We start from the raw sequence: 14,820 nt of genomic DNA on the forward strand, positions 1-14,820 counted from the left end.
AGCCATGCACAAACTAATCATACAGTCGCACAGCAGGAGGCCCACAATAGCAAATCAATTAAAAAGGCTGTCTAGTGCTGCAACACCCTGCAAGGAAGAGGCAGGAGCAAAGAAATCTCACTCTTGGAACTGTAACTACACTTTTCCTCACTCTCTTCCAACACTTCCTGGTAACTGAATTCAGCCACCGTGCGGTGTGATTTCACTCTCTTCCTCTCCGGCCCACTGATTCCTCTCAGTCGCTCAATGATCAGAAAAAAAAGGTCCTGCTAATGCTCATATTCAAGTACTTTCAATAACACAACTCAAGAGGCCGAAAAACAAACCAACGGCTATACAGTGTAAAAAGATGGATTCGGTGGTGTTGAGATCTTCAGCGCTTTCGCGATGCATTTGGGAGAATAAAGAGTCGAGATGGTCCTCTTGTTTAGATCATACAAGTAGGATATTTATTTGCCGGAGCACATAGAGCAGCCGCTGCGCTCATCGTCGTACGAGAAGTCTTTCCGACACATTTACATAAACTGGCTTTTAATCGCTGTCAAGTCACGTGATGTTGCGTTGTGGCTGGGTTGCCAGATCAGAATCAGAATCCCTTTATTCGTCCCACAATGGGGAAATTTGCAGTCCACAGCAGCAATTGAAAAGGGATGGAGTTGGGGTGGGGTGAAAGGATAGAAACCAAGATATTCTAAGCATAACAAAATAAAACTCAGCTCAGTGTTACAGCATTACACAAAATGAGGATACAATGTAACATCTACAACCTTGGTTTTCAAAAATGCAGATCCACTTAACACCGCATCCAAGCATCCAGTGAGAGTGGATTCTTGTGTATATGCAGAGGTGAAGATGAGTGGGACATGGTGCATGTACGTGGACACACATTAAAAAAAGAGGGGTGACAAACGAACACGTATTTCCCACCCGGCACACACCGAACACCCAACACGACATGATTGGGGAATGAGCAAAGGAGGAACAAACAAATATAAGTAGTGCAGTCATGATCTCAATCTTGTTTTTTTTCTCACTTGTTGCTACCTTTACCTTCCCCGTAATGCTATGACTATTTGGATTGAACAACAAAATTGCATTGGAAAAAAAAGAGGTTCACGTGAGCAAAATCAAATAAAAGCTGCGTTTTCGAGGAAAGGCAAGGTGACGTACTGAGGATATTGTTTCAAGGCAGCCGTCCGCGACATGACATCAAAACACAAATGATGCGGATGCGAGTTCTCTCCATGTTGAAAACAGTCGGGATCATTGCTTTGCAGTGTCTGGGGCCTTTAGGGTGTTGAGCTGGAATCCATCAGTCACTCACAGTCCACAATGATTGGCTTTTTTTCCAACTATATCAATCACTTAAGCCTTCAAACTGCTGCAAATCATCAGATCAGGATGTCCTTTTTTACACCAGTCAAGTGAGGCGGTTGTTTGGGGTTAAGGCAAAGAACAGTAGTGTTGAGCAGCTCCAAAGCAACTACTGGTGCAAAGTTCACCACATCCTAATCTCAAGAACATCGCTGGGCCTCTCCTTGCACAGGACAAACAACATAAATGCTCCGAATTCACTTACTTTTCGGTTCATTACCTCCATAAAAACGTGGGCAGTCCAGCACTTGATGACATCATTTCCGTTATTGTCTTCTTTGTATAGAAAGCATCCCATGAGGTTCGCCCGCTGTTATACAGATGTAGAATGACATCTGCTTTCAAAAACCTTGTTTCTGGATAAAACACAAATAACTTTTATTCCTTGGAAGAAAGTTTGTTTATTGAATCCAAATGCAAGCAACAATTTTGTGAGACTCAAACTCGAGCTTCATAGATTCAATCGAAACATTATTTTCATATCATTTCTCTGTCCCCTCAAAGATTATTTTGAACAATTTTGAACATATTTTAACGTTCAATTTGTACTTTGCAAGTTTGTAAATGCTGTGAACAAAAATTCTACTTCATCTCATGGTAGTACATGTCATTGTTTCTATGTCTGCTTTTCAGGGTTATAAATAATGGCATACATTTTCATGTACGCTGATGCAAAATCAATAAACTGAATGTAAAAGTCACATTTGAGTGAAGAACGTTCAAAATGAAATAACTGCATTGGAACAAAACAAAATCACATTTACTCAACAAACCAAAGCGGCTATTTCATCCAAATAAGTGGGAATAAGTCAACACAACATTCAAAGAGAAACGAAACATGCATCCCAACATCCATTAACCGATTCAAATTTCCAAACAAGGGCCGCATTTTGTGTCAGGAAGGGCATCCGACGTAAAAGCCTGGCCAAAACAAACATGCCAATCAAACCTCTGATGGAGGAAACTGATTCGCTGTGGCGACACCTTGAAGGGAAATGCCGAAAGGAAAAGATTTATATGGTTTTATTTTGAAATCTAACATCAGATCCATTGTTCGATACCTGAGGTGGTTTTGTGTGCCTTTGACCTGGTCTAGTTGCGGGGAAACGTTTTTTTCATGATGTAAATTTGTCATTTTTTTATTGAGCGTTTATGTTAACTTTCTTTCCTGTCTTTTCTCCTTCGTGCTATTCAGAGACCGTTCTCATTGTGTCCGAGTGAACGCGTCGTTGCCTGAATTTTAAACATTATTTTAAATCAAAATCGCTGACGGTTTAGATCGCTTTTATGTCGAAGGTGTTGAACGGCGTTCACTGTGGACAGATTTCCGGTATGCAGAGTATTCACAATTGCTGACTTCACGCAAGGTCGCACGGATGCAGAGTCAGGAAGGGCATCCGACGTCAAAGCTTGACCACAACGCGGTCGACACCCGTTGACCAAATTCTCCTGAATTTGTCGGCGAAGTGCTCAAAACGCCTATTCTTCGCGCCCACCACTAAAACATCTTTCGTTGAAGCTTGTGTCCGATTAAAGTCGTCTCGGTGAACGTTGAACTTTCTAGGCCTCGTCTAGTTTAGCCAAGTTTGCTAGCCGCTAACAAAGAGGCCCACGGGCTCAACGCACCGCTCCGCAGAGATTGTCTGTGAACAGAGACTGTCGTGTGAACAATGTATGCAAGGAGGACACCAAAAGACGAGAAAGACCTTTGTGAAGAAAAAGATGGACACAAAGGAAAACGTCAACTGCAGGACGCCATTTTGAGGATGCAGCCAAGAATTGTTCCTCACGGATTAGGTTGGCTCTTACTGCCCGTCTCGCTTGTTTTCAAGTCTTTTTGAACAGACTTCGTGTGTTGTTTTTTTCCAAACCAGACCAAATGGAGCATTCGCTGCCAAATCAGTCTCTCTCGCGCTTTCTCTCTCTCTCTCGCTCTCTCATACCTGTCAACCTTGGCTAATAGCTGCCCTAATAAATGATTACAATTCCCATATAAAAGTTGTATTACGCCGTACATTATTTGAAATTATTAAAAAAGCAGTTTACCGCGCATGCGCACATTATGCTTTCATAATCGACCGTACGCAGCGATAAAAACATACCTGTTGTGCTAGTCCTTCTGGCAGCAGTCCTAGCGTTTTAACAGAAATCACAATGGTAACTTTTCGTAGCGATTGAAAATACTCACGAGAGAAAAATGATGCACAGCCGTGTCAATCATTGGTCTGGGAACTCGACAAACATTTTATTCTGCGCATGCTCTTAAAAAGGCTTCACAATTTCCGGGTATCACATGAACAGCTCGCAGGTGACATCAATCATGAAATTTCCCCAATCGTGTCTTTGCCTCACACACATTTACCCACGCACACTCAACACATGTCAACCTTGGCTAATAGCTGCCCTTAAATGATTACAATTCCCGTATAAAAGTTGTAGTACGCCGTACATTATTTGAAATGATAAAAAAACGCTAACACAAGCGGAAATGCAGTTTACCGTGCATGCACACATTATGCTTTCATAATCGACCGTATGCAGCGATAAAAAAATATATAATAATAATAATGGACATATGATTATTACTTTTGCTCCCCCTATTAATGATTGCAATTCCCCTTATTAAGCGATAATAAACCGTACAAACACAACCCGACACAATTATTTACTTATAGCAAGACTAAAAACAGAGATAGAATAAAAACAAATGTGTTTAAATTATGTTATTTACTTAATACACACTACAAGCAATTATTTCATTTTTTTTCTTGGTGCTCTCCCCACATGTGGTAAATTTAGTGTTGCTTATAATATGCAGCAGTGCAGGATTTCACAGACTTCATCTGTTCTTAAGATGGTTTTACTCTGTAGCACACACTGTCACAATTTAGCTTCATTCACCTTAGCTGCATTCACCTTGGAGACCATTCTTTTTGGTGGCCACCCGATCCGAGAGTTTTTCTCTTCTTACTTGCCGGTTCTCCCATGCTTACTTCTACGTTATAACTTGTTGATTCCTCTATTGCAACACAAATGCCGGACTTCAAATACGGAAACGGAAATACAAAATCAAACGAAAACAATGTAAAGCGCATGCGCATATCATGCTTCATCGACAGAGACTCGATAACCGCAGAAAATAAATGCCTGATCGAGGATAACTTGCTGCTATACCGCGGACACGTGACAAATTAAAAATTGACGAACGCGTTGTCGTTTACTACCAGTGACCGAGACAATCCGGATTGCAGCCAAAATGGGTAAGACAAGATCGGTCTTATTAAAATCGTTTTGTTTTTAAATTTTTGTCGTATACAAGTTGTTATACGGCGTACACAATTCAAAATGATGAAAAAAAACGTATAAAATACGGGGAAAACGTATAGGCTGGCAGGTATGCTCGCTCTCTCTGTCACCCTCCGTTTTTTTGTGTGTCTGTGCGTGTGTGTGTGTGTGTGTGTGTGTGTGTGTGTGTGTGTGTGTGTGTGTGTGTGTGGCGCGGAGTAGCATAGACGGAGATGCACACGAGAGGCAGAGATTCTCCCACAAGATTAACCTGTTGAAGCACCAGTAAACGCACACAGTAGAGCAGGGGTGGCCAACCAGTCAGAGGCTAAGAGCCACATTTTTTACTATGTTACTGCAAAGAGCCACATCAAGATGGCGGTGCGTGTACACGTAGCGGCTCCCCTCTCTCTCCTGGCAAATTGGCAGTTTTGTGTTTATTATGTTTGTTAAAGTCATTATAAGTGCCTTGCACGCTGGGTCCGAGAGCACAGTCATTTGATCTGTGCTGTATGTCATGCATATGAGCATATTCGACAATAACGCTGACTTTGATAAACATGGGCACACATGAACACTCCATCGCCCCATCCCTCACACACACAGACCTCTGCTCAGACAGATTTATTATAAGTATCACCTTTTAAATACTCTTAAATTAATCTTATCCAGGGTGTCGCTGGTGACTTGCCCGCTGGCTTTTAGCAGAGTGGAAAAATGTGTTAAATCTCCCTTTTGAATTAAGCGCCCTGAACGGCTTCAGTTTGTTGACAAACGCAAACACACTTTGCACCAAGTCAGGCAGAATTTTTGACTTACCCTGCAGGGTAAGGTTCAGTTTGTCCAAGTGACACAGCATGTCGACCAAAAAAAGCCAGATCCATAATCCACTCGTGGTCTGAGAGCACGGGACAGTCCTTGTCTTTCTCATCCATGACCAGTTTCACGGCATCCTACAGCTCAAAAAAGCAAGAAAGTACTTTGCCTTTTGACAGCCACCTCACAGTGCAGTGCAGCGGCAGGTCACCTGGAAGCCCTTGGTCCAGCTCAGCGATGAGATTCTTGAATTGTCTGTGGTGAAGCGCATGAGTGCGGATACACTTGACGATTTCCGTCACAGGCTTCATGACATTCTCTAAATTCAATGATTTAGACACGAGTTGCTCCCTGTGGATGATGCAGTGGAAATTCCAAAAATCAGGAAATGTTTGGTCAGCTTTGCACAGCCCCACAAGCCCGTTCACAGATCCGATCATGGCAGGTGCTCCATCCATGGCTATTGCAGTCAGTTTTGGGATGGGCAGATTTGCTTTTGCAAATGCAGCCATCATTGTTTCCTTCACATCTATGCCACGGGTTCTGTCTTTTAATGGCACAATATCAAGGAGTTCTTCTTTGAGCACACAATGCTTTGTCACACACCTTGCAAATATTGCCAACTGAGGCTTGTCTTGTATGTCACAACTTTCATCCAATGCGACACTAAAATACTCACATGCTTGAAGGTCAGAGTGCAGCTGTGATTCAATAGCGGTGCTAATGTCTGAAATTCTGTGTTCAACAGTGTGGCGGGACAGTTGGACATCTGCTACCATTTGTTTTAGTTTGTCGTTTTTAGGAGACAAGATTTCAACAGCGTCACTGAGGCATTTCTTAATAAACTCCCCTTCGTTGTATGGCTTTTTAGACTGTAGATGCAAGCGTTACGGTCTCTGGTTGCGTTGTACATTTTCGGAAAAAAATTATCTGCTTTTCAGTCTGAGTTTTTAAAGTGACCAACTTGTGCTTGCGAAGTTCAGTACCTTTGGGGAATTCTTGGTCGATGTTCGCGTGGAGTGAGCTGAAGTGGCGCTGAAGATTTGACGCTTTGAAATGCGCCAATGACGCCTGACATATAAGGCAGAATGGCTTGCCCTTACGCTCAACAAAAAAATATAAACTCTCCCACTGTTAAAAACGTCCTGTGTTCGTCTTCACATTTTCGTTTTGCTGTGCATTTTTTCCCTGCCATTTTGAGAGCGAACTTGACGCAAATTAATTGTTTACGTCGTAAACAACTTGTGTCGAGTCTCTGATTGGTTGGCCACCCTTGGTTTACGACATAAATGATTGATTTTCATCACACGCACATGCGTGTTAACGTCACATGGGCGCCTTGATACCGTAATTTCACGACTATCAGGTGCACTTAAAAGTCTTCACGATTCTTAGGTGCCCTAAAAAAAAGTCTTAAATTTTCTCCAAAATGTGCAGCGCGCGCTATGGTCACGAAATTACGGTACATAGAGGATGAATGGCAGCGTCATGTGGACCCCCCTTACGAGTCGGCCCCTTAAGAGCCGCATGAAATCAGCCAAAGAGCCGCATGCAGCTCGGGAGCCGCGGGTTGGCCGGGCCTGCAGTAGAGAATAATAATACATTTAATTTCCAAGCGCCTGTCATAATCCCCCTGGCTGCACCATGTAAACTAAGAAATTCGACCAAAAGACGCATAAGAACTCAAACACGCAAAAAAAAAAACGTTTGCATGCTTACCTTAGGCTTGTTTGAACAGTTTGGACCAGCACATCCAGACGTACAAGGACGAAAAAAGCTTTACATGCTTCGTGTTCTGCAAAATGTTCTAATTCAAGAAGTTCTTGCACACTAGACGCATCCGGGTGTGAAGCCCTTCGGCTGAGAACGCATGCGGGCGGTAAAAGCTGTGTATGTGAGTGTGTGTGTTGCTAGAGAAGTGTGTGAGCTGAGACAGACAAAGAGATTGTGTTTGCACGAAAAAAGTAGCACGTCTGGAAAAAGCAGCACTTATCTCAGTGCCTCCTTCATGATCGAAACATAAACACATTGGCTGCGAGAGGTGGAAGCAGCTGGCCAGCAGGTCGTTGCAGGCAAGGCAATTTTTCGCGTCAAAGTCTTTTGAAATCCACCACGAATGTGATGCTGTTCATGTCACATTTTGTGTTGGAATCTGAACTCATTTAGCTCTGAGTAACTTTCACCATAATTGCATGTATGTCTGTCTTTTTGTGTCATGCAGACATCAGCGAAGATGCTTGTCCTGCGCAGCTGAATGCAGAGCCCTCTCATTTTCAAGAGGAAGCCCGCGACATTAAAACAGAAGAGGAGCCAGAGCACCCTTGCACCAAAAATAACAACAGATCATCAAATGATGATGATCAAGATGTAGAGTCTGGCGGTGATCTGACATGTCACACTGACAACAAATCCTGCAAATCTTCTCTGTGTGACAAAACGTTTACTGATCAGAGTCATTTGAAAAAGCATGCGAGAACCCACTTTGGTGAGAAACATTTTGCCTGCTCGGTTTGTGGCAAAGGATTCTCTCAGAAGGGCCATTTAATTAGCCACACAATAATCCACACCGGTGAAAAACCTTTTGCCTGCTTAGTGTGTGGGAAAAAATTCTCCAAGAAGCAAACCTTAATTCGCCACACAAGAATCCACACAGGTGAAAAACCCTTTTCATGTTCCGTTTGTGGCCAAAGATTCTCTCTGAAGAAAACCTCAATTGTTCACAAGAGAACCCACACTGGTGAGAAACCGTTTTCCTGTTCAGATTGTGGCCAAAGATTCGCTGAGAAGCAAACCTTAATTAATCACACAAGAACGCACACTGGTGAGAAACCTTTTTCCTGTGCAGTATGTCACAAAGCATTCTCAAGGAAGGGCCATTTAATTAGCCACACAAGAATCCACACTGGTGAGAAACATTTTGTCTGCTCAGTTTGTGGCAAAGGATTCTCTCAGAAAGGCCATTTAATTAGCCACACAGGAATCCACACTGGTGAGAAACCGTTTGCCTGCTTAGTGTGTGGGCAAAGATTCTCTAAGAAGCAACCGTTAATTCGCCACACAAGAATCCACACTGGTGAGAAACCTTTTTCCTGTTCTGATTGTGGCCAAAGATTCTCTGAGAAGCAAACCTTAATTCACCACACAAGAATCCACACTGGTGAGACACCCTTTTCCTGTTCAGTATGTCACAAAGCATTCTCAAGGAAGGGCCATTTAATTAGCCACACAAGAATCCACACTAGTGAGAAACCTTTTTCTTGTTCAGTTTGTGGCAAAGGATTCTCTCACAAGGGCTCTTTAATTTGCCATACAAGAATCCACACTGGTGAGAAACCTTTTTCCTGTTCAGTTTGTGGCAAAGGATTCTCTCATAAGGGCCCTTTAATTTGCCACACAAGAATCCACACTGGCGAGAAACCTTTTTCCTGTTCAGTTTGTCGCAAAGGATTCTCAAGGAAGGGCAATTTAAATCGCCACGCAAGAACCCACACTGATGAGAAACATTTTGCCTGTTCAGATTGTGGTCAAACATTCTCAAGGATGAATCACTTAAAAGCGCACACAAGAACTCACACTGGTGAGAAACATTTTTCCTGTTCTTATTGTGGTCAAACATTCTCAAGGAAGGGTCATTTAATTCGCCACACAATAATCCACACTGGTGAGAAACCCTTTTCCTGTTCAGTTTGTGGCAAAGGATTCTCTCAGAAGGGCCATTTAATTAGCCACACAAGAATCCACACTACTGAGAAAGATTTTGCCTGTTAAGAATGTGGTCAAAGATTCTTAAGGAAGCATCACTTAAAACTGCACGTGAGAATCCACACCGGTGAGAAACCTTTTGCCTGCACAGTTTGTTGATGAGAAGGTTTCTTCAGCCGTCATCTGTACAAAAGTGAAGGTTTCGGACGTTTCGCCTCCTATCCAAGAGGCTTCGTCAGCGAACTAAAGTCTGACTGGTCGTATCGGCCCCATTTATATATCCCTAATGTCCAGACCTGGTGGCGCCGGACACAGCTATGATAGGTCCCTACTCTCAGGTTGGGGGAGGCGCGGGACCCCCCCCTGTGGCCCCACTGATTGTTCCTACATTCCTGACTAACGATTGGCCTATTACACCCACTCCCCCCGGTATCACCTCATCAGCATAACGACCCTCATCAGCATTGCGAAAGTTGCCTAACCTGTTTTGCCTGAGCAGGCTATTGTATGAACGATCCAAATTGAACCTCACACCACCAGACCGGTTTAATGAAGGATTTTGTTGTTTTATAAGAATCGCCTCTTTTACCCCCCTTTCAAACCATCTGGTGGTTTGAAAGGGGGGTAAAAGAGGCGATTTTAATCAAACCATCTGGTGGTTTGAAAGGGGGGTAAAAGAGGCGATTCTTATAAAACAACAAAATCCTTCATTAAACCGGTCTGGTGGTGTGAGGTTCAATTTGGATCGTTCATACAATAGCCTGCTCAGGCAAAACAGGTTAGGCAACTTTCGCAATGCTGATGAGGGTCGTTATGCTGATGAGGTGATACCGGGGGGAGTGGGTGTAATAGGCCAATCGTTAGTCAGGAATGTAGGAACAATCAGTGGGGCCACAGGGGGGGGTCCCGCGCCTCCCCCAACCTGAGAGTAGGGACCTATCATAGCTGTGTCCGGCGCCACCAGGTCTGGACATTAGGGATATATAAATGGGGCCGATACGACCAGTCAGACTTTAGTTCGCTGACGAAGCCTCTTGGATAGGAGGCGAAACGTCCGAAACCTTCACTTTTGTACAGATGACGGCTGAAGAAACCTTCTCATCGATGGACCACTCCTGTACGACTGAGAGCTTACACAGACGTATTGCACAGTTTGTTGCAAAGGATTCTCGAACAAGGGCAATTTAATTTGCCACACAATAATATGCGCTGCTGAGAAACCTTTTGCCTGGCCAGTTTGTGGCAAATAATTCTCTCAGAAGAGCCATTTACTGTAATTAGCCACACAAGAAAGAAGTGAGATTTTTGGAAGGCGCTTATAAATGAAATGTATTATTATTATTATTATTAAATACTTTTATGTTATTATTACTATAAGAATCCACACTGGTGAGAAAGCCTTTTCCTTCCCTGCTTGTGGCCAAAGAATTTCTGTGAAGGGACTACTAAAAACACACTCAAGAACCGATACTGGTGAGAAACTGATCAGAGCAGGCTTTATTAGGCTGGTTTTAATTTATTTACAATTCCAATTGGTTTCATTCAATTCTCTGAATAGCCACATCCATTTCAGATAATGATAACTCTAATGGTCCTTCGGCGGGTGTTTGGCAGATTTTGTGTGGCAGGGAAGTGGAGGCAGTATGGGGACCAACGGGGCATTATGACTAGACCTGAAAGAGGCTTTTATCTCTTTGATTTTAAATTAGCCCATAAACCAAAGCGGCGGAAGGAAGGAAGGAAGGAAGGAAGGAAGGAAGGAAGGAAGGAAGGAAGGAAGGAAGGAAAGAAGCAGGGTTACAGTAGGAAATGAAAATGGAAAGATAAAGAAGGAAAGAAGCTCAAATCTTTGGGCAGGCTTATAGGGGTACAGTATATTTGCTTTCTTGGAAGACAGTGGTCCTTTCCTGAGACATAAATATGTCTGAATAATTCAAATAATTGTAGAATAAAAACCACAATTAGGCTTTTTGTGTTCCCTGAAATGGCATCATCAAAGCTTGACGAGAGTTGCGCTAAATCTAAGATAGCCATCTTTGACGCCAGTGTGTGTCCCCCAAGAACACACATTTAACACAAGAAACATTTCTTAGTTTCGGTACACTCAACAGGATTAAGTCTTCACAAGAAGGAGAAACATCATCAAGATGCATATGCTAATGGAGCAACATCATTAAACCATGTGCGTGACTCAAGATGAATGTGCATGCAGTGATGACTTTCATGATGGGCACAAAATAGGAATTTCAGTTGCCAGTGTTTTTCTGCAAGCACTACACTGAAGAAACTTGCTTAGATATCCATGTCACCCCATTAGATGTTTGAATTAAGATACCATATTTATTCGAGTATAACGCACAAACATTTCGACCTGAAAATGAACTCAAAGTTTGGGTGTGCGTTTTAAACGAGGCCTGGGGGAAAAATATATACGTATATTTAATGCTTTATCCCTTGCAGGAGGGGGCAGCAATTCCATAGAAATTCTCCATAGTCGTGTTTGCCCTTCAGTTTCGATTCTCGGAAAGACCCGGATCACGGGCATTCCTTTTTTTTATTGTTGATGACAATTTCTTTAGCTTATATATACACTGTATATGTATTTGCTCTGTACGTCAATGTGCAACCACATGCTTTGTAATACTACTGTTGAATATATGTTTGAAAGGAACCAAGGTCTGTTCTCAGACATCTGTCCCAACTTATGTATATCTGATTGTTCTTTCTTTACACACGTAATAACCCCCATCACCCCTCCCCAGCAAGCCAGCTCAAACAAAGGCTAATGTTATTCTCATGAAATTAAAATAGAAAGTGTGTGTATAATGGAACAAAAATGGAACTGTATAGTGCCACTTAGCAGGTTTTTTTTTTTTTTTGACGACGATACTAGTGCAGCGTGTTCTACCGGAAACAAATTCCTTGTGTGTTCTACATACTTGGCAATAAAGATGATTCTGATTCTGATATTCTTGAAGAATACAGACAATAGCATATAAAACAAAGGAGAGGTTCTCAGCCAAGCTTTGTTATTTATTTTTTGAAATTGTCTACGAGTCACAAGATATGTCATCATGAGACTTAATGCTGTTTGGAATTTACTTCCCCATCTCGATACACTCCAAAGAAAGATGCAAAAAAAATCTGCAGAAAAGAATGCTCATTTTTGGAATGCCAATACTGTAATAAACAGAGATGCAAAATATGACAATAAAGTTGTACTTCACTTCATCTTCCAAAATACACACTGGGCACCTTTTAACAGAATGGAGCACTGTCAATTATAAAATTAATATAGTAATAATAAGAATCATCATCATACATTTATGCTCAGTTCACGGTACGATCAGAGCATTGTCATCAAATGGTGAGCATAGTTTTGCTTTTTTGAATGTTGCTGTGCCGATGACCATTTTGTGTTTTGGAGCCTTTGACTGAGCATCTTTGGGAGCTTTTGACTGAGCATGTGCCTGTCCCAAGCCCGGATAAATACAGAGGGTTGTGTCAGGGGCATCCGACGTAAAAGCTTGGCCAAAACAAACATGCGAATCAAACGTCTAAAGATGGAGGACACTGATTTGTTGTAATTTATTTACATTCTTTTTTTTTCCCCTTGGGAACATTGAAATATTTTTTTTAACTTTTAGTTATGGTTTTGGATTGGATTGGATATGCCTGTATTAGTCTCACAGTGGAGAAATTTACATTTCACAGTTCATTTCATGGTTTATTACAGTAAAGTCTCGTTATATCGATATCGGATATATCGATAGTCCCGGTTATATCGATACTATTTCTATGCACGCACGGAGAAAATTACATGCAAACAGGGTTGGATATATCGATAGTCCCGGTTATATCGATATTTTTTCGGACTCCCTTGAATATCGATATAACGAGACTTTACTGTACATGTTTTTTTTCACTCATTTTCAAGTATTTTTCCCCCCTGTACCATCGTTGACTGTACAGCACCCTACGTGTTGTGAAATATGTTTAATCATCTTTTATTATTAAAAAATCCTGGGAAAAAATGAATATATACTTTATAGTAAGGCGTTTTTCGGCCAAAAAACTCAGGCCCGCGGCCCAATCTTGGCCCACACTACAATTATATTTGGCCGGCGAGATGATTTCTAATATGTATTACATCTGACCCGCCGGCCCGTTATACAGAGCATGTACCGCTAAAGGTGCCTACACATTGAACACGTCAAGCGCTGGGTGGCGTGAGCGCAGCCATTTATTGTGTATGTGTGACGTCAGCGGTAGAGCAAGCGTGGCGTTTGACGCCTGATTTAAAACATTTTTAATTCGAGCGTCAAAACGCTGTGATTACATCTACGCGCAACCAATAGGAGAGCAGCCGGTGCAAGGGGCGGGAGTTCTCAATGTGGAGCAGGAAGCGAAGTTTAACTGCTGCTAAGCAATAGAAGGAGCACCGCCGTCCGTGACAATTCCGTTCGTGTCTTAAAAACAAACGGATGGGAAATGGAGCAGGCTCGATGTGCGACAGCCTCCATGTGTGGCCATCGTTCCCCAATTGCGGCAGCGTTTTTCGATGAGTGCCGGAACTGTCTGTTTTGATTGCCAAAAACGCCGCGGCATTGGCGATACTCTCGGTTCAAAGTGTCGGCATTTATAATAATAATAACACATTTCACTTATAAGCACCTTTCAATGCCCGCCGATTTGCTGACTTTCAAGTCCCAAAATGTAGATTTGAACTTTTTAGTTCAAATCTTAAGTTTGATGTGAATAACGCACAGAGAAATCTACAAACGGAGCTTATTGAGCTGCAGTGTCATTACACGCTCAAGTCAAAATATGACTGTCGGTGCTGCGCAATTTCCACTTGACTTCCCAGACACGCTACCGGAACTCCGTGCCCAAGCTGGGCAAATGCACTCTGTTCGGGAGCACATATCTGTGCGAGCAACTCTTTTGGTTCAAGAAGATGAACAAAACACCACATATGAGTGGTCTCACCGATGAATACCTTCATTCAGTCCTGAGGATTTCTTCTGAGCAGAGCCTGACTGCAGAAATTGATGCACTTGGACTTGCACTTAGACTTGGACCCATGTGCATCATCAGAGGAACTGAACATCGAACAATACAGTGAGACCTCAACTTACACACACCTTATCTTACAAACTTTTCGTCTTACAAACGTCAAATTTATGAAAATTAAACCTTATAATAAGCACTATTTTCATAATATACACCCACCACGGCTGGCGGAGTGATCTTCGGCGGAAGCACACGACCGAAGAGCACCAGAGGTTAAGTTACCAACAGTCCTTATGGAAGGTGACTCTCCTTCCATAAGCCATCAACGACCATCAAAAAGGTAAATAAAACTTTATTTTACAGCACAGTTTATTTCTTTAATTACAGTCCTCATGTAATGCGCCTCTCTTTCCAAACAGCAATTCCCTTTGACCTTCGACCTCCAACGCCATTCCATCAAGCCATAAATGACCATCACAAATGTAAATAAAATTACTTTATGATACAATGCAGTGTATTTCTTTCATTACAATACAATAGCACATTTATTATACATAGAATAAGGTATGTTGTGTGTAGTTTTAAGGCTTATTTAGTTGTAAAGTATATTTTATGGAAACCCGGGAAGGG

At 42.3% G+C, this 14,820-nt stretch overlaps 1 protein-coding gene across 1 annotated transcript; it reads left to right on the forward strand.

Moving 5' to 3' along the window:
* The first annotated feature begins 1,763 nt into the window (after nucleotides 1–1,763).
* Nucleotides 1,764–9,191, forward strand: LOC148884115 (uncharacterized). The gene is given in 3 exon segments (XM_089020607.1): nucleotides 1,764–3,171; nucleotides 7,697–9,003; nucleotides 9,006–9,191. Coding segments are annotated over 3 exon segments (1,485 nt in total). The 5' UTR covers nucleotides 1,764–3,044; the 3' UTR covers nucleotides 9,057–9,191.
* The last annotated feature ends 5,629 nt before the right edge of the window (nucleotides 9,192–14,820 follow it).

Source organism: Hippocampus bargibanti, linkage group LG18 (assembly GCF_051943395.1).
Source record: "Hippocampus bargibanti isolate YZ-2025 linkage group LG18, ASM5194339v1, whole genome shotgun sequence".
Taxonomy (NCBI): Eukaryota; Metazoa; Chordata; class Actinopteri; order Syngnathiformes; family Syngnathidae; genus Hippocampus; species Hippocampus bargibanti.